The sequence below is a fragment of the Mytilus edulis genome, chromosome 4 (genome assembly GCF_963676685.1).
Source record: "Mytilus edulis chromosome 4, xbMytEdul2.2, whole genome shotgun sequence".
Taxonomy (NCBI): domain Eukaryota; kingdom Metazoa; phylum Mollusca; class Bivalvia; order Mytilida; family Mytilidae; genus Mytilus; species Mytilus edulis.
The window spans coordinates 74,326,907-74,349,310 of record NC_092347.1 but is presented as its reverse complement, the minus strand read 5'-3'; the positions used below and the strand labels follow the sequence as shown (position 1 = coordinate 74,349,310).

General features: G+C 30.3%; 1 protein-coding gene and 2 long non-coding RNA genes across 3 annotated transcripts in view; 2 read left to right on the top strand and 1 right to left on the bottom strand.

Moving 5' to 3' along the window:
• LOC139520518 (cytosolic purine 5'-nucleotidase-like) overlaps window positions 1-2,980 on the bottom strand; it is a 94,256-nt gene extending 91,276 nt beyond the window's left edge. The window contains exons 1-2 of the mRNA XM_071313204.1: window positions 2,885-2,980; window positions 174-284 (exon numbers count right to left, since the gene is read on the bottom strand). Of these exons, the coding sequence (XP_071169305.1) occupies window positions 174-271 (98 nt within the window). The 5' untranslated portion in view covers window positions 272-284; window positions 2,885-2,980. The remainder of the gene's footprint in view (window positions 1-173; window positions 285-2,884) is intronic.
• A 67-nt stretch (window positions 2,981-3,047) lies between these two features.
• LOC139520516 (uncharacterized) lies at window positions 3,048-13,445 on the top strand. Its single transcript, XR_011663902.1, has 2 exons — window positions 3,048-3,104; window positions 13,279-13,445. It is a non-coding gene; the product is annotated as an uncharacterized lncRNA (long non-coding RNA).
• Window positions 13,446-14,093: 648 nt separating this feature from the next.
• Window positions 14,094-19,823, top strand: LOC139520515 (uncharacterized). Its single transcript, XR_011663901.1, has 4 exons — window positions 14,094-14,216; window positions 15,108-15,242; window positions 17,506-17,542; window positions 19,708-19,823. It is a non-coding gene; the product is annotated as an uncharacterized lncRNA (long non-coding RNA).
• The last annotated feature ends 2,581 nt before the right edge of the window (window positions 19,824-22,404 follow it).

The following is a 22,404-nucleotide window of genomic DNA, read 5'->3' as shown; positions in this document are numbered from 1 at the left end:
CACAATATCTCAGTAGCATGAGTTCAATCACTTAGTTTATGCTATGGTGCATTATATTGCAATGCTTTTGTTTTCAAATACCACAATCATTCTTCGCTATGAAACATTATTTTAATAAACACATTTGTAAACAGCACTGATTGAATTGCAATACTACATGTACTTATAGTTACCTTTTATAAGCCTCTCTTTTATAAACCTTTAGTTGTCGAATGTCACTTGTATCACTTGCTTGACTTGGAAGGTCCTCTGTTATCTCACTTGGATTCATTTTTCACACGGATCTGTAAAAGAAAACAATTCCATAAACGATTTCAAACCTGACAAAGGTCATTTATATAATTCCTATGGATTAAAACTAATATGCTATTTAGCTCTAATTGGGTGAAGAAGAAAAAACAGAATAAAATTGATGCTGAAAAAATTGATACAACACTAAAATCAGACTTAAATTGAGTTCCTAATACCACATCTAAGAAAACTACTGCTGGTTCAATATAAATACTATTATTGATAAAATACCTTTAACAGCAGTGTTTATCCATAATCATGCAGCACAATTGTATTAACTAGATTTTTGTATACATTAGTTTGTCAATGAGAAGATGATGTATAGTGTCTTAACGTAACTGTCAATTAAATATCAGGATGTCTTACATGGATTTTGTCTGTGCATGCATGATAATCTTTATTCCTTTGCCTAAAATCTTAGAATTGAATAGAATCAAAATATACGAAAATGTCATATTTATGTGTATTGAAAATAAAAATTGTTTCATTTAGTAGATTTGATTTTCTGGGTTTTAACGCCACTTTTAAGCACTGCTTTTGGGCTATTTCGTGACGGCCAGTTTTTATTTGTAGGGGAAGCCGGAGTGCCTGGAGAAATCCGCCACATAACAAGAGTGTGTCAATAGGATAAAAACCTGCTTGCATAATCACATTTCCTTGTACAAAAGACCACAAAAATCTGTTAAAAATTTCTAAATGGGTATATGTCTTAAATTTTTATATCATAATGAACATGAGGGTACTAAGTTTCAAGTTTGTATGACCATATCTTCAAGGTAAACCAAAATTTTGAACAGATACAGGAAGTGAAGTACAAACAAAAACAGACAGAAGAGTGCAGATGAATTAGAATCATGCCCCTCACCCCCATCTTACTATTGCAGGCAGAATAAAAAAAGTCTTGGATATCCAGACACTCTACCGGTACATGTACATCTGAGAAACAGGCAATATATGCCCTCAAATTCCATTCAAACATATTTGTATTATTCATAATTATCAGTAAATATATAATAGATGTGTTCTACAAGAATTACCAGTTGTTCACAATTTTATAACTAAAATATATTCTACATTGTGTAATATTTACACCTATGTGAAGGAACCATTTTCTTTTTAATTTCAATATGTACTTTTTTCAGTATCTTTTTTGACAATGCCTGATTTGGTGGTGTTACATCTTACAAGTTTTATTTAAGCCTATCTGAATCATTTTGTAAAAATTTCCTCTCAAATCAGAGCTAGAGGCTGGCTTTAACTTACGCCATGTTGTGTCTTTGGGATGAAGAACAGCAATAAGAGCTGTGTTTCTTTGTTTTTTTGTTTGTTTTTTTACAGTACATGCATGACATGTATTGATTTTGAAAGGAAAGTAAGTTATGACAGACAGAATGAAAATCTTTTTTTAAAAGGGATGGGACAATTGATTGATTGATTGTTTGTTGCTTAACATCTAGTTGCAAATATATCATATATTATACTTTAATCTAGTACTTTGAAAGATGTATCATGATGATACAAAAGTATTAGTTAATTACCCAGAAGCAAATTTTGTCATATATATAAAAAAAAATGTTAGTCTCTTTCTGTCTACATTCAAAATTCTCCTCGTTTTCTTCTTCTTATTCTATTTCCTCATGCTTGTCCTCATATATGTGTCTCTTGATTGTAGAAAAGGCAATTAAGTATGTCCTACCATTTATTGTGATACGATAACCACTGTAACAAGTGTGTTACAATTTTCTTCACTTGAGACAGATAAATTTTATAATTTAAAGGGAGAGACTAGCTAAGCTTTTTAAACTATAAAAAAGTTGAGAGTGGAGAAATATCATATTTATTATACAGGAGTTTTATTGGCTGTTATATTGGCTGAATCTGTTTCTCTATTGTTTTTATCCTTACTTTTCAAAGATTTGCAGAAAGTTGTGTTTTTCATACATGTGTGTGAGGTCAGCAGGCATAGGGACTTCCACTCAAAATGGGAGGGTTGGCCTGTTTAGCGACGCTTAATGGACAATAAGTTATCCATAGAGGAGGGAGGCAGGACCTTTTACGGGCTGTCGGAATCAGGTGTTTTTAAGCTAAGGATTTCGGGATTGATCCATTCTGGATCCAGGAATTCTTTTTTCGAATTTCGGGATGTCAGGATTTAAATATCTTTTAATTTGGGACCTCAGGATTCCATGTTTTTAACCCCGGGATTTCGAGATCAGGAACCCTCTGACTTAGGATGCATGTGTATGTCCTTATTTGTTTACTATGCTGATTCAAAATTTATTTATATGTTTCCATTGTAAACTCTCATTTGTGGGGTCACAGGCATTTGCTTCTATCTAAGGAGAGGTCGACTATCCATATTAAATATGGATAGTCGATGTTCCCATGGTCATGCACATGGATAGACCTACAAATGTCTGAGCCTGTGCTGTGTCTGTGCCTGTGGCCGTGTGGGTAAGACATTCAAAGGAGTATCGAGTATCGATACGACGATACGATAGTAAATGCACAAACTTAGCTTGATTATTTATTTTTTATCACTTATTCAACTGTAGAACTGTCACAACACACAATGAAGGACAAAATGTCATACTTTGTGAAGTTTCGACAAACTATTTCTCAAGTCTTGTTTTGTTTTCCTGTATCTGTTCCCATTACAGTTGTCTCTAGCGAATATAGTAATTAAAAATGAAGGAAACCAGTTTGCAGACGCCATTCGGAAGTAAATATCTATTCGGAATCCATTGATTTGCAGACGAAATTCAAAGGCAAGAAAGATTAAGAAATATAGAGTTGAAACAAGAATCAACCAAGTATTTAGTATCCATGTGTGAATGTCTTAGATTAATGATAAAATACTCATGTTGAAAATCGTTCTTGAAATGAACTAAGCATAAAATAACAAATGTGTTTTAATACAACGTCAACGTATATGTCTGGTAGGGCAAACCACAAAATATTTTATTTCCAACTGAAATCTGAAGTAATTTATTGAACTGATTTTTACATCATAATGACAGTGAGGGTATTCCAATGTATTGCTATCGCCTTGATTTCCTTTACGTAACTTTTGTTTTGGATTTGCAAACTATAAACATGATAAATAAGCAGATATTAACGAGTGCAAATTTACATACCTTTGTTATAAATACATCTATACAATCTGAGAACAGTATATATCTTATATATATGTTCCTTATACAATGAATACTGATAAAAATATTTTTGTTTAAAACATAAATTAATAATTTCTGACCATGACATCAATTAAAAGGATCAAAGATCAAGGTGTTCATCAAATGACTTGTTTTCTATGACCGTATATGTATTGATAAGAAGGTATCCTACCAAACAAAGTAATTGCAATTACATGCAAAGTCAAAATTTAGAACATGACCTTAACTTTTGACCTTCAACTCAATTTCCCTCTTATGGCAAATGACCACTAATCAAAAAGATTCTTCATTTCTGAGTTCCGCTGGTATACTATTTTCTGTTGGAAATGAAAAATGAAAATCAATTAACCTTACAAAATATAACTGGGTTATATAAGGGTGAAGGTTGGTATCTATTAAAACGTTAAAACCCCGCTGCATTTGTTTGCACCTGTCATAAGTTAGGAACCTGGTGTTCAGTAGTTGATGTGGTTCATAACGTGTTCTGTTTTTTTTTTAAATAGATAAGACTGTTGGTTTTCCCTTTTGAATGGTTTTACACTATTCATTTTGGGTTCCCTTTATAGTTTATTGTTTGGTGTGAGCTAAGGCTCCATGTTGAAGAATATACTTTGACCTATAATGGTTTTTCTTTTACAAATTGTGACTTGGTTGGAGAATTGTCTCATTGGCACTCATACCACATCTTCTTATAACTTATTGGTACATATTGGACAGATCATTATGAGGAAGTTACAATACTTTTGCAGAAACCTCAAGCGATATTTTATACAGATTCTAAGGAGGAGCCCAAGCAGGAACAAAGTATACAGAGAGATATGTCAAACAGGTCCAGAGCACTGTAAGGGATTGTAACTCATATGTACCTGATCCAAGGTACAGGAGGGTTCCAGTCTATGGCTGTACTTAATATTCTGATAGGCTTAGGTAAAAGACAAGGAAGGTTTTCATAATTTAATTAACAATAACAATTGTAAGGAATGATAGTAAATCAATTTGTAAACAATGCCAAATGATAATAATATTATAATTAAACTACAAAACTTGTATAAAATCTAGATATCAAATAAAATAAAACATACTCTTGACAGTGGAAATATAAAATAAATACTGAATCAGGCCATAAAAAAGAATATGTTTGTTTGCCCTAACCCTACCTACCCAGAAAATAGCTGCCTTCTCAAAATCTTTCACTGATCTGATGTTAAAAAAAAAAAATTCAAATAGGCATGAAGACTAATAGACATCTGATACTTTTAAGTGTGGCCTATAACCAAAGTAAAAAAAAATAGATATGAATGAAAGTTTTTAATTTAATTTTTTTCTAAGTCTGCAAAATGAATTGCTTCTCAAAAGATAAAATAAGAATCTGATGTAAATTTTGTCTCATCAAAAGATGATTGGTAACCTGGTGAACAGTCTTATAAATCCAATATGAGTGTCATGAGCACCTGAGATCACCCCTAGTTTTTGGTGGGGTTCGTGTTGTTTATTCTTTAGTTTTCTGTGTTGTGTCATGTGTACTATTGTTTTTCTGTTTGTCTTTTTCATTTTTAGCCATGGCGTTGTCAGTTTGTTTTAGATTTATGAGTTTGACTGTCCCTTTGGTATCTTTCGTCCCTCTTTTAATGTCTCTTTTCCAAAAAAATGTAATGACCTTCAAAATATATACTTATACCAAAAATTAGTCTTAATGTCTATGTGGCAAAACATGAATAAAGTGCTCTCATTAACAAAATAAAAACTAAACGTCTTAACGAAAAAAGCCTAATCAGTAAAGTTGTAATGAAAACATAAATTTTCCTCGTGACATACTAATTACAATCAATATTTCTAAAGTAATTACTTTGATTGAACTGTATGATCAGTTTAAATACTTGCTACAACTTCTATAGATAAAAATTAATTTAACCAAATTATAAACAAATTTTTACAAAATACAAAATTTAAATTTCAAGAAAACAAAACATATTTTTTTAAACAAAATAACACTAACAGAAATCTAAGCTAAATTAAACACATGAACCAACAAAGATTAAGATGAAGTAAACAAAATTATTTACAATTTTTGACAAAATACAGAATTTAATTTTAAAAGAAAATAAAACACATTTTTTTTTAACAAACTTATTTTATATAAGCCAATCAGTTTCAAAAAAATAATTACACATTTTTCCTGGGACTATTGAAAGGATTTTAAATACTTTTTAAAGCATGATCATGTAATTATATAAATATTTCTTAATTAGTCTATAGAAACTGCAAACACCCTTCCAACAGCATAAAGTGAGTTATTACAATACGTATATTCTGAATAGTTGTCCACACTTGTGTTCCATACGCATTGACTTGAGAAAGACACTGACGGACTGACTTCATTTTCTCCTATCGATACCATCACTACCAGTTTGTATTTTTTAAAACCCTGAGCTTTGACCGCCTGTTTGAGTTTTTCTGCTAGTAATTTTGATTGACCTACACAAATTTCTGGCTTATATGTCTTATTCGCTAGTTCATTTTCCAAAATCTCTTGAATAACACTATTAATTTTGTTCGATTGGAATTTACCATCAGGTTCAAGTTTGTATGAATTCTCATATAAATCATCATCTTTCTGTTTTTCCTTTGACGTCATTATAAGCGTTGCTCCCTTACATGGTGATACCACCATCATTTGTCTGCTGTTATCCATATATATATATATATATATATAATTTATTCTATTGTGTACATGTATTGTTACTTGTAACGATCCAGCTCCCACGTGGGAAAAATCGTTGACTATTATTCAGACGTTTGATATATATATATATATATATATATATATAAGTCTGGAAATATCCGATCTGTATGAAATCAACTGTTTTCTTCAGTTATCTTATGAGCCTTTATATCCCATGTCAAACTCTTATAGATCCAGTGTGAGTGTTTGTTTACAAAATAACAAAAAAAAAATTAAAACTATTTATGCTTAAACCAAAAATTACTGAACATGACAAGACATGTAGATAGTTCTATTATTAGCAAATTAAAAAAATTATCAAACAATGCCTAATCCCCAAAAGTTAATGTTTTTAATATCCTAGTGACATATTAGTTAAAATTAATATTTCAAAAGGTATTACTTTGATCAAACTGTGACATTTAACACATTGTAGATAATAATAAACCAAATATTGTTTAATTTGAAAAATGAAGCATTGATTTTATTTCTAGAAAAATAAATCATGTTTTTTAGACATTAGAATATAAGTAAAATTACTTTCCCATGACAGATAGCTCTTGTATGGAAACATGTTGTTTTTAAAGGGCATGTTTCAAAAGCGCAATAACTGTTTGATATCATCATAGACATTATTATACATGACTCTGATATCAAGTACCAAATATCTTACTGACATGTTCAGAAACAAAAGCAACGTGTCAGAAGAAAGAAAAAATGATGGGGAAAAAAATACAATTGAAAAAAATCAAAAAAGTTTTTCCACCAACATACATGTGGAAAGACTTAATTACTTTTATAAGTATATTAGATTGTATTGCATTTTTTTACTTGACCAACCAAAATTTTAAAACAATTATTGCAATCTCAGCAATAACCACATCTAGGCAATACAGGGGCGGATCAAGCCATTTTAAAAAGGGGGGGTTCCAACTATATGTCCCAATTCAAATGCATTGATCGCCAAAAAAAAAGGGGGTTCCAACCTCTGGAACCCCCCCCCCCCTCCCCCCCTGGATCCGCCAATGCAATATGTATCAGATATCATAATGCAGTTCTTTATAATATTGTGATACTCATCCAATCATATTTTTTGCATTACTAATTAATAAAAATCTAACATTAATTTCTAAATTTGCAGTCACTAAATTTTCATAAAATGGAAATAAGATGATCAAGATTATATTGTCCACTCGATAGATATATTGAGAAAGCAAAACCCTTGGCATATAACCAGTAAGATGTGTTCTGTTGCACAAAACTATAAAAGATTGATGTTAAAACCAATATTACAGGAAATTAGCTATACTTTTGAAATTGGTTTTAAAAGGCACAGAAATTGGTACTACAAATATCATATTTTATTTATAAAGAGCAACTGATTACAAAATATTGTTTTAAAATTGCAAAATAATGTATAAAAATAAGAAGATGTGGTATGATTGCCCTTGAGACATCTATCCTTGTTATAAAGTGCCTGTTTGTCACCCAATGAATAAATATTCCTATAACTATAAAATAGGCACTTTACCTTCTAAATAAACAGTAAAACTATGTTGTTGACTTCAGTTTAAGGAAATTCTGCAACTTTTTTGAACATATAAAAATATACATAGAGATCAAAACTGATAAAGGTAGCTACAGGCCTAAAATAAAATTTCTTATTTGGGATTTAAATAATTTCTTGTGATCTGTACTTTTAGAAATTAAATATATATTTATATAAATACATATCTATTAAATTATAATTCCCTTTCCTTACACCTAATTAATAGAGAATATAAACAAATCTAAGTAAAGTAGCTTATTGGAAGGTGTGAAAGGTTAGGTACATTATCTGCAAGTTTTGAGAAGCTCATATCATTTTAAAACCCAACAAAAGATTGTATTGCATAACTAAATTTTTTATCAAGTACTTATATACCTTTAAAGTTTAACAAAGGCAAACATTTCAAATAGACGTATCTGTTTGATACATGTATATTCTTAATGTGATGCTGTTAAAAAGAAACATGTTTAGACTTGTCTACCCAACCTACCTTATATTCAAATGTTTACCTATAAGTAGTCATTTACCCTTCTGTCATTTATAACTTCAAGATGTCCAAGATTTATTTATAAATATATAAGGAAATTTCATCATATATAATTTTCTATTTAAAGACATTGTGTCTCACTTTGAAGTTGGACTTGTTTATGCTTAGGAAAAAATTACAATGCCAGTCAGGAGACTTCTGTCAGTTATCTGTTTTCAAATGGATTTGAAAGTTATGTGGGTTTTGAAACAATTGGATTATAAGTTTAAGCTTGTGGATATGTTTCGTATGTATATGGATCCAGGAATAACTTGAAATGGAGGTGACCATTTTGCCTTGACAGTAAGGAAGTTAAATGAGTAGCAGATAACCTTCAAGAATATGAATACACATTACATACATTCGTTAATTACAAATAATTAAACAAGATAATGAAAACCAAGTCATATTTCTTCAGCATCTATCCACAAGTTGTGGAATATGATATTTAAGGTGCTAGATTAAATAGGAAATGTTTGAGGAAACTTTATCATTATGGTAACAAACGATATGTTTTAATTTAGTATGAAATGGTTGATTAAAGTGGGCAAAACATATACATGTACTGAAATTTTTGTTTAATTTATTATGATTTTAATTAACTTCTGAACTTTAGATGTAATTTTCTTTTACATAAAATTGAGAATGGAAATGGGGAATGTGTCAAAGAGACAACAACCCGACCATAGAAAAAACAACAGCAGTAGGTCACCAACAGGTCTTCAATGTAGCGAGAAATTCCGGCACCCGTAGGCATTCAATGGATGAATTTATTGCAATCTTTGAACATATATATATATATATATATATATATAAAATGTATTATTTTCTTTGTTACTATATAAAAGTTCACATTTTATTTTATTAGAAAAATGATAATATACATGAAAACATCATTATTAATAACACAATACAAAAACTTTTTCTTCAAAACACTTTAGAGCAAAGACCAGATAAGATAAATGAATTCATAGAAGAATTTACAATCTTGAAGGAAAAAAAATACTAGCTTTAAAGCGACAGAAATAAACAAATCAAAGCTTGTAATATGATTTGAGAGTCCTTAATGTCTTTAATTCAAGACCCAATGTTTAGGTTGGTTTTTTTTGTTAGCCTTCTGTGTTAGGTTGCTGGCTCGTTACAAATCTTCTACTAAAAACAAACAATAACTGCTACATGTACTATGTTACTAAGTGGTTACATGATACGTCAGTATTTTTTAGGCTAAACAAAAATGATAATAAAATTGCATTTGAGTTAAAGATATTATTAAAAACTTCCCTTTTCGATTAAAAACATATTTTTTATGCACTCGTTTAACTTTTAACATATGCTTTCTGAGGCATAAAAATCTGCATTTTGTAAACATGATGAAATGTAAATTACTGAACTTAGATGAACTTGCATCAAATTATCTTTGGTTCATATGCATAAGAAATTTTATCATCGATGCATATTAAAGTTACCTGTAAGCAATAGCGGTGATGAAGTCACCTTGTTTTGGTGTAGATATTGATGAAACAAGAATGTGTCACTGTAGTCAACACATGTTACTACTTTGTAAGAAAGGGGAAGAAATATTTCTTTTCTATTTTTATGAATTTTCTAAAGGTTAAAGTTTGCGTGTGATTTGTAAATACAATTATTTATTTATTTTGAAGAAGAAAAAAAAATGGGAGGGGAAGGGAAAGCAGACAGCTAGATTATGATAACTATGGTATAGCTTCTATAAATATCATTCTATCACCAGTTACCTTTGGCATGAAACATATTTTACCGCAGATGCAGATCCAAATGTTGAATCGCTCAGTGAACCTCTATTTATCTGCCCCTGATGAGCAATGACAGAGAATTATTATAATTCATCACCTGAATTTGCTGCTGGCATTTGATTTAACCCAAATCAAAGGAAAACAGTATTTTTATTGCTGTTCTTTATCTTAAAGTAACAGTACAATATTGAGTAAAATCTCGCACATCATTGCAAATTTTAGACTGCCTCAAGAACCATTTTGGTTGCTGTGGATAACCATAGAAAAATACTGCATATGATCTTGGTCACTGTGCAACTTAAAATAGACTTTCATTACACAGCATAACATTTTAACCCTTTCCTCCATAGTGACGCCTTTTGACGCCACCCCCTTTACTCCATAATGACGCCTTTTGATGCCTGTGTAGTACCTAAGTTGATATGCTTTGATGTTTACAAAATGTCTGCTTCAAACTTTAAAAATTGGAATCCAATATGAAAAGGATATTCATGAGAATATCTGACTTGAATTTCATTGATGAAATATTTGTTTTCACAATGCATAATACTTTAAACCTGATGATTTTTTTTGCATTGAATCAAGAAAGAAAAAAATCCATGGAGGAAAGGGTTAAAGGAGACTGGTTTTCATAAGGGGCTGATTCCTGCTTTAATGTTGTATACTCTTTTGGATGTAATATATGTGGAATGTATCTAGACTGGATAAATATGGTTTCACTTTGATTCCTGGTTCACAGTTAAATGATCATTCAATTTTAATTTGTATACAACAAGTGTTATCATCCAATGCATATTCATTGTGTGATAAACAGTATTTGAGAATCGTTTAGTGCCCTTATGATTGTGAAATATGAATATGCATCAAGTTCATCATTATGGTATGAACACAGCATTAATCTAAATATTCTGCTAAGTCTCAAGAATAATTAGCTTACAATAAATAGTTATCAGATATTGAATTATACCTAAGAATTCATATTTTATCATTAAGGTCTTTCCTCTCCGCGAGGAAAGACCTTATTGTTTTTCTCCTGTTTTTTTTTTTTTTTTTTTTTTTTTTTTTTTTTTTTTTCATCCAGCATTTGTTTGACATGGCCTCCCCCCGTTTCTATTGGAGTTATCAAGACCAAATATGGACCATCGGTAGACCTCATCATGAAGTATTACCAGATGAGGCTGTGTAGGATTTCATCATCCCCTTTAGAAGTTATCTCCCTTTTATTGGTTTTTTCCAACATGGCCCCCCCCCTCGTTGTTTTTGAAGATATCATGACCTTATTTGGACAATAGTTAGATCTCATCATGATTTGTTACCATATGAGGCTGCTAAGGATTTCATTATTCCGTATGAGAGTTATGTCCCCTTGAAGCAATTTCTTTCTTTTACATTTTTCTCAAAAAGTATTCAAGATAGAATCGATTTGAAAACGGCAACATGTACAGGACCAGATGGCAATGTTAATTAACATATACAATCATTTTGTTGTTAACTCTTATAAGGAGTTATTTCCCTTGAAAAAATATACACAATTTTTGAAAAATTGTATCTCCAGAACCGGAAGTCGTAAAGACTTGGGACCTACACCAATAATCTTAAGTTCATGTGACCTTTAATTTGCACCCAAGGTCAAAGGTCACCGAGTGCAAAAAAAATTTACGCTGCAATTTCAAGTGTTCATATTAAGAAAACGATAAGAGTTTGCTGCATACTTACAGCGTATAAAATGTTCCTCTTGACGAGCTCTATATTTTATACACTGAGCTCAAAAGAGTTCGACTATCTGTTCAAAAGTTACGACGGGATGATTCTTAAAAGTATAGTATTATGTGTATATCTTTTTAAAGGTAACAGATATCAACCTACAATAAACTGCAAAGATGACCAGTAGTTCAAGACCTTCAATTTGAGGTCAATGTCAGGTCATGATGAAATTTCACCTTGACCTTCACATTATACTATGACCTTGACCTTGTGATATTTGAAAGGTCAAGTAGTCCTGAGTTGAATGGTGATAGTCCCATGTCTCTACGACTTCCGGTTCTCAAGTTTGGTATTGCATCATATATTTGATGATTAATTGTGACCTTTGTGAACTTTGAAATTGTCCCAATTTTTTTTCTATAATGTTGTCCTTCAACTGTAGATCATTTATCATTTAACAGATTTGAGATATCTATTGTCCTTTTAGAGATAATGCAGTTTGAAGTTTTGCGAGCGGAGGCATGTATTTCTGAATCATCAAGAGCTTACCACTTAAAATGTTTTAGAAATTGAAGAGGTTGACATAGTTATATGTTTGACCAAATACCAAAAACATTCCATGGAAAAAAACACCAAAAAATCAATTTGAAATTTTCAAGTTTTGCATTGACTTTGTTAGTTTCATAACTTCTATTTATATAGTTGATATTGCATCATTATTTGCACTTTGTCAAATGGGGTCATCTGATATATCAAATTGAAGGTCTTAATGAACTCTACTTAAAAATGAAAATTTATAACCCCCTTTTCATCCCAGGGGTACGGGTGGGGTCATTTAGTGCAAACATTCAAATTTATCAGATGGTAAGGTTGTCGCATATCAAATGAAAGAACATAAAGCGTACATTTCAAATTTCAAATTGACGTCCCGCAAAAAATTGGTTGGATGAGGTCATTGAGTGCAAAAAATAAATTTTCTTTTACGATAGGGTTGTTGTATATCAAATGAAAGCTCATGATGTCTACATTTGAAATATCAAATTCCCGACCTCCAAAAATTAGTAAGATGGGGTTATTAAGTGCAAAAATCAAACTTTCTAGAACATGGCGTTGTCGCATATCAAATGAAAGCTCATCTACCCTGTGTTACATATATCATACTTCCGATCTTAAAAATGTAGGCTGATGGGGTTATTAAGTGAAAAGTGAAAAGTTTTAGAAGGTACGCTTGTCGTATATCAAACGAAAGGTCGTACAAAGTGCATTACGAAAACATCACTTTTACAGGAAAGACCTTTCAATTGTTTTACAAACAATTGAGATACTAGTTGTATCTTATTGTATGTTATTACTTTCAGAATATTGTTAAAGAAATGGAAAGGAAAGATAATGATTTGTATTAGGTATATATTAATTTTATTAAAATTTTGTATGAAAATATAAAGACACATTCTAAGGATATATTTGGTCTGTGAATGGAAACCTATAAATAAATACAGTAGAAACCTACTAACATAACTATTTTGTTCTTTTGGCAGCTGATGGGCTCTTGAAAAAGAAAGAGAAAATCATAAAGATTGGAAGCACTTTAGTTTATTGCATGGTTTGTTGTTAGATGTCAGGAAAATATTCTGGGGAATGCCATTTTATTCCACTCACAGAACTTACTGAAAGAAGATCTTTGCAAAGCTTAACCACTTAAAACGTAATGAGCCACACATGTTTAGAATCAAGAGGATGGTACAAAAAACTTCTTTAGTTTTAAAATTTATTTACAAAATTTACACACCAACTCAACACTATTAGGCTAGAATTTCAGTTGTAGAATGTTGTAAACAAAAGTGTAGTAAAAACATCAAAGCCAATCCTGCTAGTTCAATTGTATATAAATACAAGTACATTTGTGGTATAACGTAATGAGACAGCAGAAAAATAACCCCACAAACTCAAAAAACATTCCTACTAGTGCAAGATTAACAGTAAACATCCTATAATATTACTGAAAACTATCTTTTTAAGATTAGTCAATGCAGTATTCAACTTTTAGAGCTGTATAGATATTATTAAAGTTATTGTCACTTCAAATGTTTATGTCCTTCAGTTTGAATAAAATCTGCTTTTTTCATAGATTTGTGGTGTATAGCAATGAGACAACAGTACAAAAAAACCCAACAAAAACCATAAAAGACATCTATAAATCAATCTTCAGAAAATATCTATATTGTATGGGAATAAATGATTACCAAGCTCTAATTTCTAAATCAGTCTCTACAACTCAAAGACACAGCTACCTAACCCCTATTGATTATGATATAGACAAAAAAAACAAATAAAAATTGACCAATTAGAATTGTGCATTTTGATTTCATTTTTGGACAGTACAGGTCTGTTAATGTATTATAAATTTTGTCTGTTTACAGAAAAAATCAGACACAAGTTAACAAGCTTGAACTTAAGCAGAGGAATCATATTAAAGGTATACATAAGATCAAACAGTTTCAAAATAATTCATTCAGGAAATTTAATTTTAAACCTCCTTTTATCTGTATAACCATAGACATATTGCAGAGTTGACTACAGGCATATTATTTCTAAATCTAATGATCATGATGATATACATATACAATTTTATAAACACAAGAAAAGAGGGTAATTAGAGAAAAATTGTACTAGAAATGGACAATTGATTGGAGAGTCCTAGTTTAAAACTAAAAAGAACATTTTCGGGTTAATACCAATTAAAAAATAATCGACAAAAACAGTATTTTAAGTCACCATAAACACATTCTAATAAATGAAAGCAGTTAGTAAAGGAATATTCATAATTTTTTTTTACAAGAAATGCATAGATATTGAAATAGCATTTATTTAAAAGAACATTCCAAAGCAAGACAAATATTTTAAAGTTTGAAAATTGACATGGAATTTGATTTCTATATTCATATATTTGCAATACACTGTTTTCTGTGAAAAATAGCTTTATCTCCCCTTACAAATTTTACCAGATCAATTAACCTGAATAAAACGATAGTATTGGTTTTCTGAAAAAGTAAAATTAATTAGTTGATGTAATTTGCATCAAAGGTGCACTATTATGGGGACAGTGTATCAATGATCACAAGAGGGTGTTCATTTTTGTCTTACAAAAAGAAGTCATATAGTATTAATGTTCATATTTACAACTTTCCAACACTAAATTCATCCTAAATATTTGAAATAGTGGAATAACAGCTTAGACTTTCAAGATCTTTTGATATGATATGTGATCTGGCCATGATTTGACCTTAGCAAACCTTAGTAACCATTAGAGTATCCTTAGGTTTGGTTCTTTCTGGGATGATGTTAGTAATTCAATTTTCTTTACCAGGAACAGGTGTAGTTGTGTGTTTACTCTATGTGATCTGGCATTGTGGCATGCATTATAGAAAAGCTTGCCAAAGATGTGAGGCATTGTAAACAGAGGAATAGGAAAAAGTAAATAGTAATGATAAACTGCGAACAGGTACTCCTTATTTCCAAATAACAACTTCTAGATGTCAGGACAAATGCCAAGCATATTTCGCACTTTTCTTCACATCATATGATAATAAGCAACAAAAATCGACAGTTTACATAACATTGACAGTTGTCCATTTAAGGTTTTCCACTAATATAATGTTCTGCCATGATACTTTTACATAATGGTCACTATTCTGGCTATGAAAAAGAAGAATCATATACCCCATACTTAGGGTATCTGATTACCGGTAAATGAAATAAAAGGACAAGAGCTTCGATATACAAGATTTTTTGTTTTTCTCAATAATTTTTAACTGTGATTTTATTTTAGTTTCAACATTTATCACAATCAAATCGTTCCATTTTCAAACAAATTTTAGTGTTTCTGTAAAAAAAAGTATTATGAAATAATATTTTGCATTGAACAGTTTCTTTTACAACAGCTGTTTTGAGGATTTTGAAGACACTTAAAAATATTTTTCTTTTTAAGCTTGATTATAGATATAAGAAGATGTGGTGTGATTGCCAATTAGACAACTCTCCACCAAAGACCAAATGATGTTAAAGTTAGCAACTAAATTCCAACATCAGCCCTTCAACAAGGAACAAAACCCATACCACATAGCAAGCTATAAAAGGCATGTAAATGACAAATGTAAAACTATTTTTGCAAAAAAACAAATATGATACATAGCAACAAATGCCAACCATCTCATTACAGCTTCTGGTTTGGGACAGGCACCAATAGAATGTGGCAGGGTTAAACATGTTTCCAGGAATCCTACCCTGTCTGGGATAGTGGTGAAACATCACAACCGTGTAGTGGTTAGTGCATCAGACTACTAACACAAAGGTTCCTGGTTCAACTCCTGTTTCCGGATGAAAATTTCAGGGGCTGAATTTTCGGTTCTCCCTTGACACCATTCGTGAGTATGGTCTTGAGGAAACGATGATAGTCCGTCGGAAGGGGACGATAAATGGCTGAGCCTTGTTTAGAGAGAGCCATATCTCTTGCACGTAAAAGACACCCTTGTAGATTTCGAAAAAGAGCAGGGTAATGACGCTACAAGGCAGCACTCATATCCATGTAACAGCTTCAGCAACAATAATTTTGTACTTGAAAAGTTCATTTCTTGATATATTTAAATTCACGTTTGTTTGAGTGTTTTTGATATTAAGATACACATTCAATTTCATTTTCTTGATTTCAATTAATCAGAAAATATAATTTTGCAAAAATAAATAAGATGTTATGAAGAGGTTCATCATATCTTGACATGGAATAGAGACAAAAATGATTCTATATTAATTATATTAATAAAACTTGAACTGAGTTACAAGTTTATAACACTTCCAAGATGTAAAAAATAACACGATAAAATATCTTTGTTACTAGAATTATTACAACATAGAAGACAAGAAAGCTTTTACTTTGTGATAATTGTCAAATTGACAATATAAATGGCTCTCATGATTTACTCCTGAAATTTGTTCTAATACAGCACTTTTATTACAAAATTATCTAAAAACAAAATCTGCTTTACAAATGCAAAAAGCACAAACATAGTCGGGGTGGTACCCCTTCCCCTAAAAACCATTAAATACTACTAGTACTACAGTTTGTATTTTTTACTTTTTCATACCAAGAAATTTCAGAATTGTATTCTAGCTTCTTGGGATCCAGGTCTGAACTGTGATGACAGTGTGTTACCTGGTTTTATTGTGTGAGGTTGCTGTCGCATATTCCTGATTTCTTTTATTTGAATAATGCCCTGTAAAAAACTTTTGACTATTTCTGAGTTGTATGCCCCCTATGGTCAGTTAATGATAGAGAGACAAGTTAAGAAAATTGAATTCTGAAAACATTTTCTGTCAAGTAAATAATTATAAGCATCTCTATCATGCTTTTTATATTTCATATAAAATAAAATTGAGAATGGAAATGGGGAATGTGTCAAAGAGACAACAACCCGACCAAATAAAAAACAACAGCAGAGGGTCACCAACAGGTCTTCAATGTAGCGAGAAATTCCCGCACCCGGAGGCGTCCCTCAGCTGGCCCCTAAACAAATATATACTAGTCCAGTGATAATGAACGCCATACTAATTTCCAAATTGTACACAAGAAACTAAAATTAAAATAATACAAGACTAACAAAGGCCAGAGGCTTTCAGAATACTATTGAAGAACTGCTTTACCAGAATGCACTTAATAATATACTTTATCCTGCAATTCCACAACTTAATGAATATTTCTAAACTTTCAGATCTACAAAGATATAGTATTACCTTTGAAGAAAAAAGGTAAATGAGTTATGTAATAATAATTACGGGAAATTTCTAATGATTATCTGAAGGCAGAACTGTAGTTACTTCCTAATAAAACATGACATATTGCAGTAGTTATGAATTATTTATTTTCATCAGATGGGATTTACTTTTAGTACCGGTTATCATTATTTAATACCATTAATTGGCAAGGTTTTATCCAATAAAATGAATTACATATGTATTTTATTGGAAACCCTTTTTTCTAGCTGTATTCTATGATAGCAAACAGATTTACCAGAGCAAAGTTTTTCAGGAAACAGGGGTTCAGGTCATCTTCTGACTTGTTCAAAAAAATATTTAATCTAAAATTGGCAGTGATAAAACTTTTAAAAATTTGGTCTTGGAAATTATATGAAAATGCATTAATCTGATTCTCATCCCTGTTGTTGTGGGTTTTTTTCTATGTTTTGTAGGCTGTTCAATCAATACAATTCAAAATATTGCAAGAAAAACTAGTTTTAATACCATTTGTTATTTTGAAGGTTTTAATAGTGAAAAGGCTAAAATGTATTTATTCTCCATTAAAAGAAATGCTAATCAAATTTTGCTTGGATACATGTACTGTAAATTTAGAAATATTTCCTTTTTTTTTTATTATTATTGAGAATATTGTAACAACAATAACAAAAATAAGTGTACTAAATGATTTCTGAATTCACAGTACGTTGTTTGTATTGTTAAAAGAAACAACATGTATTCATATATAATATATGTTTATTCATAGGGATTTTTTTTAACATTCTTACATGTTTCCCAACAAAAGAAAACCTTGGAAGAGACAGATTTCCATATTGTCCTCTAACATCCACTGATGGACTAATTGATTGTTCTACCGGTGTATGACTTTTTGACCAAAAAGAAGTATCACATGAAGCAAAAATATTATATTTTTGATATCATAATCAATATTTGGCATATAATTAAGTCATTGAACTTGTAACAGATTTTTTCCTTTGAAAAAAAAAAGTGAAAAATGAGGAAAAAATTATCAGTTGGATGTAATAGTTGAATGCCCTGAGAAACTAGTTGTCACATTACATACAAGCTTTAACAATTCTGTACTTAAGATATTGATAAGATTTAAGAATCAATGAAAAGAAAAGCTAATATTTGTTGTTTGTAAATCGTACAGTACTTGACCATGGTAACACTAAACTTAAACAAAGTATAGAAAAATGTTTAAGAAAAATCGTTTTGGCACCATGTAAGTTGTGGATCTGTTAAATGGCAATTAAATTTTTTTTTCTAGAAATTAAGGTCATCAGAGAAATATAAAAATTAAAAAATGAAAAGCTATAGTTATAACCTAAATTTTGTATTTTTGGAAATTTTTCCATGAAAACAAGTAAATATTAACTACATGATTACTAATATATAGATTGCAGAGCTTTGCTAAGCAGTCATCTAAAGAGATACCAGGGTACTATGAGCGCTGCATCACAAAAGTTTGGAATTTGTTTAAAGCTGTTTTAACACAAATTAATCAATCAATCTACAAGAATAGGTTAAAGAATGAATTAATTATTTAATATTACTTTAGAAATGGTAAAATATTGAAGAAAAAAAGTTTCATTTTTATTATCTTATATCTAAATTTAGTGTCACGCTTCTTAATGAATATCCTTGATTTGGGATTGATTATTTGTCGAAAGAACAACTTTAAGCACACTTGGCAATAAAATGGCAACCAGTTTTAGTTGGTAGAGTAAGCCCATATACCCAAATAGACATTTGACCTTCACCAGCCTTGATTTGCGTACTGCATTTGATCAATTTCTAAGCAAACTAAAATTTTATGATCACAAGCCTGAGTAAAATGTTTACTTTTCAGTCTGATCTATTGTGTCTATTTAGGGCATAATTGTAGGAGTCTAATAGTACAAACATTTTGCAATTTAAAAAAAATAATACACAAAAGAATGTAAAACCCTTACTGATTTTCATAATGTTTCCAAAATATAGAGCAAGAAGCTGAACAAATCCACTTTATATTTTAACAATGCCACTTTCTTCAATAAAAGAAACTTGTTTATTGATGCTCGAGAGATGTGGGTAAACAAAGACAACCAAATATTGACACAGTGTCAAACATTTACTTTTATTTGTATAATAATTATGGTATCCTCTTTCCATTTCAGAAATTGAAGAAAAGAAAGTTTTGGCTCTAAAAGTTGCTTGCTGTACTTTTACAGATATTTATGAAGTTTGTTTCAATACAGATTTGTACTTTACTTCTATCAGGTGATAGCCATTAGGGTTATTATAGTCATCATTGCATTACAACAAAACTGACAGATGGAGACTATTAAACAATCACAAAATTCTTTTTATCTAATGATATAGTAGAAAATAAAGGATATTTGGTATCTATCCATAAAACAAGATCAGTATATGCTTAGCAAAACCACAATCAGCAAAGGAACAGTGCTTAATTTTGCTGTTCTTCGTCTCAAAGTCACAGTCAGGCCTTCAACACTGAGCAAAAAAGCCTTGCCTTACTGCATGTTTAAGAGGGCCCCTTGCCCCTTGGTATTTCCCTATCACAAAGAAATGCTTGGTATAAAAGAACGTTTATATCAATGCTTGATAATAAATAAAACAAGACACAACCTACGTTTCAAAATTCATACTTTATTGTCATAGAACTTAAAAGATAGGATTTTGACCTCAATCTTGATAAATTTAACTTTTACTGTTCCAGTATATGATTTTAATTTGCTTATTAGGTTTCTGGATGACAAGTAAGATTTAGAACTTTTACATCTTGTCATTAACCAATTGATATAGATCAAGTTAAGGTGAGGAAAATTTGTAATTTGCTGTTCTAGTGATATGATCCTTTTAAAGTTGTCCATCCACACAACAATGAACTTTGAAAAAAGTTTGAATAACCTTTGACAACTACCATTTAGAAGTTATAACCCCTACCCATTTGTCATCTACCATTTTAGAAATTATAACCTTTACACATTTAACTATTTTTTTTAGTTAAGGTTTCTTACAACAACACTTCTTCATTATTATTTTTTTCAACATTCAGCAGTACAGTTTTTGATAAGAGTAACAGCAACAATTTTTGTTTATGTCCTTAATTAACAAATTATCATTGTTTTTGTTTGTTTCTACTCAGATATTTAGTTCATCAATTGAGAGTTATCTCCCATTAAATATTATTTTTAATAACGATTTTCTAAGGTATAAATTTGTATGAAAAACTATAATTTATATCCCCTGTTTTTATTTTTATTCAAATTACCATAATTGTTCTTAATTTAAGATATATAAAGGCCATTTTAAATTATATTGATTGCATTGATTTAGCTTTTAAAAAGAAAATTCTATTTTTATTCATATATATAGATTATGTGTCAGTTGTAATAGTTTATCTTTCAATTCCTAAAATTAAGTTCAGTTCTTATATAATACAACTTTTCTGTTATTAAGAATTAAGTGGACTGATTTTATGTCAAATTAGTGGTTACTGACCCACATTCATTGGTTTGAACACTATGAGAAATAATTACAAAGCTTTTCTCAAGGTTCATCTTATCCATTCATATCCTAATCAATGTAAAGTCATGGCTGTGTCAACAATTTAAGATTTAGAAGTGTTTTTGTTTCTGTAAAATATGGGCTATACATCCTATTCTGAATAGTAAATGAAAATATTGATGGTATTTGATGTTAATAAAAACACCAATCCCTGAGTTTGTATATACTGAATCAGATGATTTGAAGGTTTGGGAGAAGAATTAGTAATTGTACTGTCAATCTATACAAAAACACTATATCTTGCTGAAAACAAATTCAAAAATTGAAAAAAATCTATGAAATGAAAAGTTGAAAGGTTGGCCGTTTGTTTTCAATAGGGTACTTGTTTATTGATGCACAATTTCTTATATTTTAAATCTGCATCCAGGCTATATGTTTTGCATCTCTAAAGCCAATCAATGTTTTATTTTAAAACTGGTAATAGAAATGCACCCCCATCCACCCCTTTTTCCCCATCCATTATGGTTGATCTTTTTTTTTCTAACAATGGAAGAATTCTTCTTTTTTCCCCTGTAGATCATTAAGATGTATTTCCTTTTGAAAAGTTTATTTCAGCAATTTGTGAAAATTATATATATTAAAATTTATTTTGATCAAACACGATGATGCATCTGTAAAACTGAATTTCTGAAGTAGGAGAAAAATTGAAAGTATTTTGTTTTCAACTTTTCTCCTTGAAAAGATTCTTAAAATTCATGCAACACACAATTTAACCAAACATCAATACAAATTTTATCACAAACATTGAATGACGTAATCTCTTTTCTGAAAATTTATTCAGCTATCAAAAATTATTTGAGATTTTATCAAAAATTTTCAAGTTGTTTTATTCCCAACCACTTGCTATACACAAAAGGTAAAGCTACCTGGTTATACAAAGCAGACATTCTAGGTCAACGTGTTTGCCAGGGTGACAATTTAAACCATTAAATCACTTTTTAAGAATAAGGATACATCCTATTTGCATTTGACTAAGCTATAATCGCTAGATTTTTATGTTGCTATCTTAAATTGTTTGCTGTTATGCACTGATAAGTGCTGTTTGTTTAAGGCATTATTTGCAAGCATTTAAATACCAAATTTGGCCAGTTATCTTTCCATCATCAACATTTATTGTGTCATGTGGATGAATTTTGCAAATTTTATGCTTAAAAAAAATAAAATAATTCAGTAGACTGTACAACTGGGTTTTATTTTATGTAAATGACCTGTATCTTACAATGTACGAAAATGTAGTCTGCAAAAGTTTTTTAAAAAAAACCAACGTTTAATTTCATTTTCAG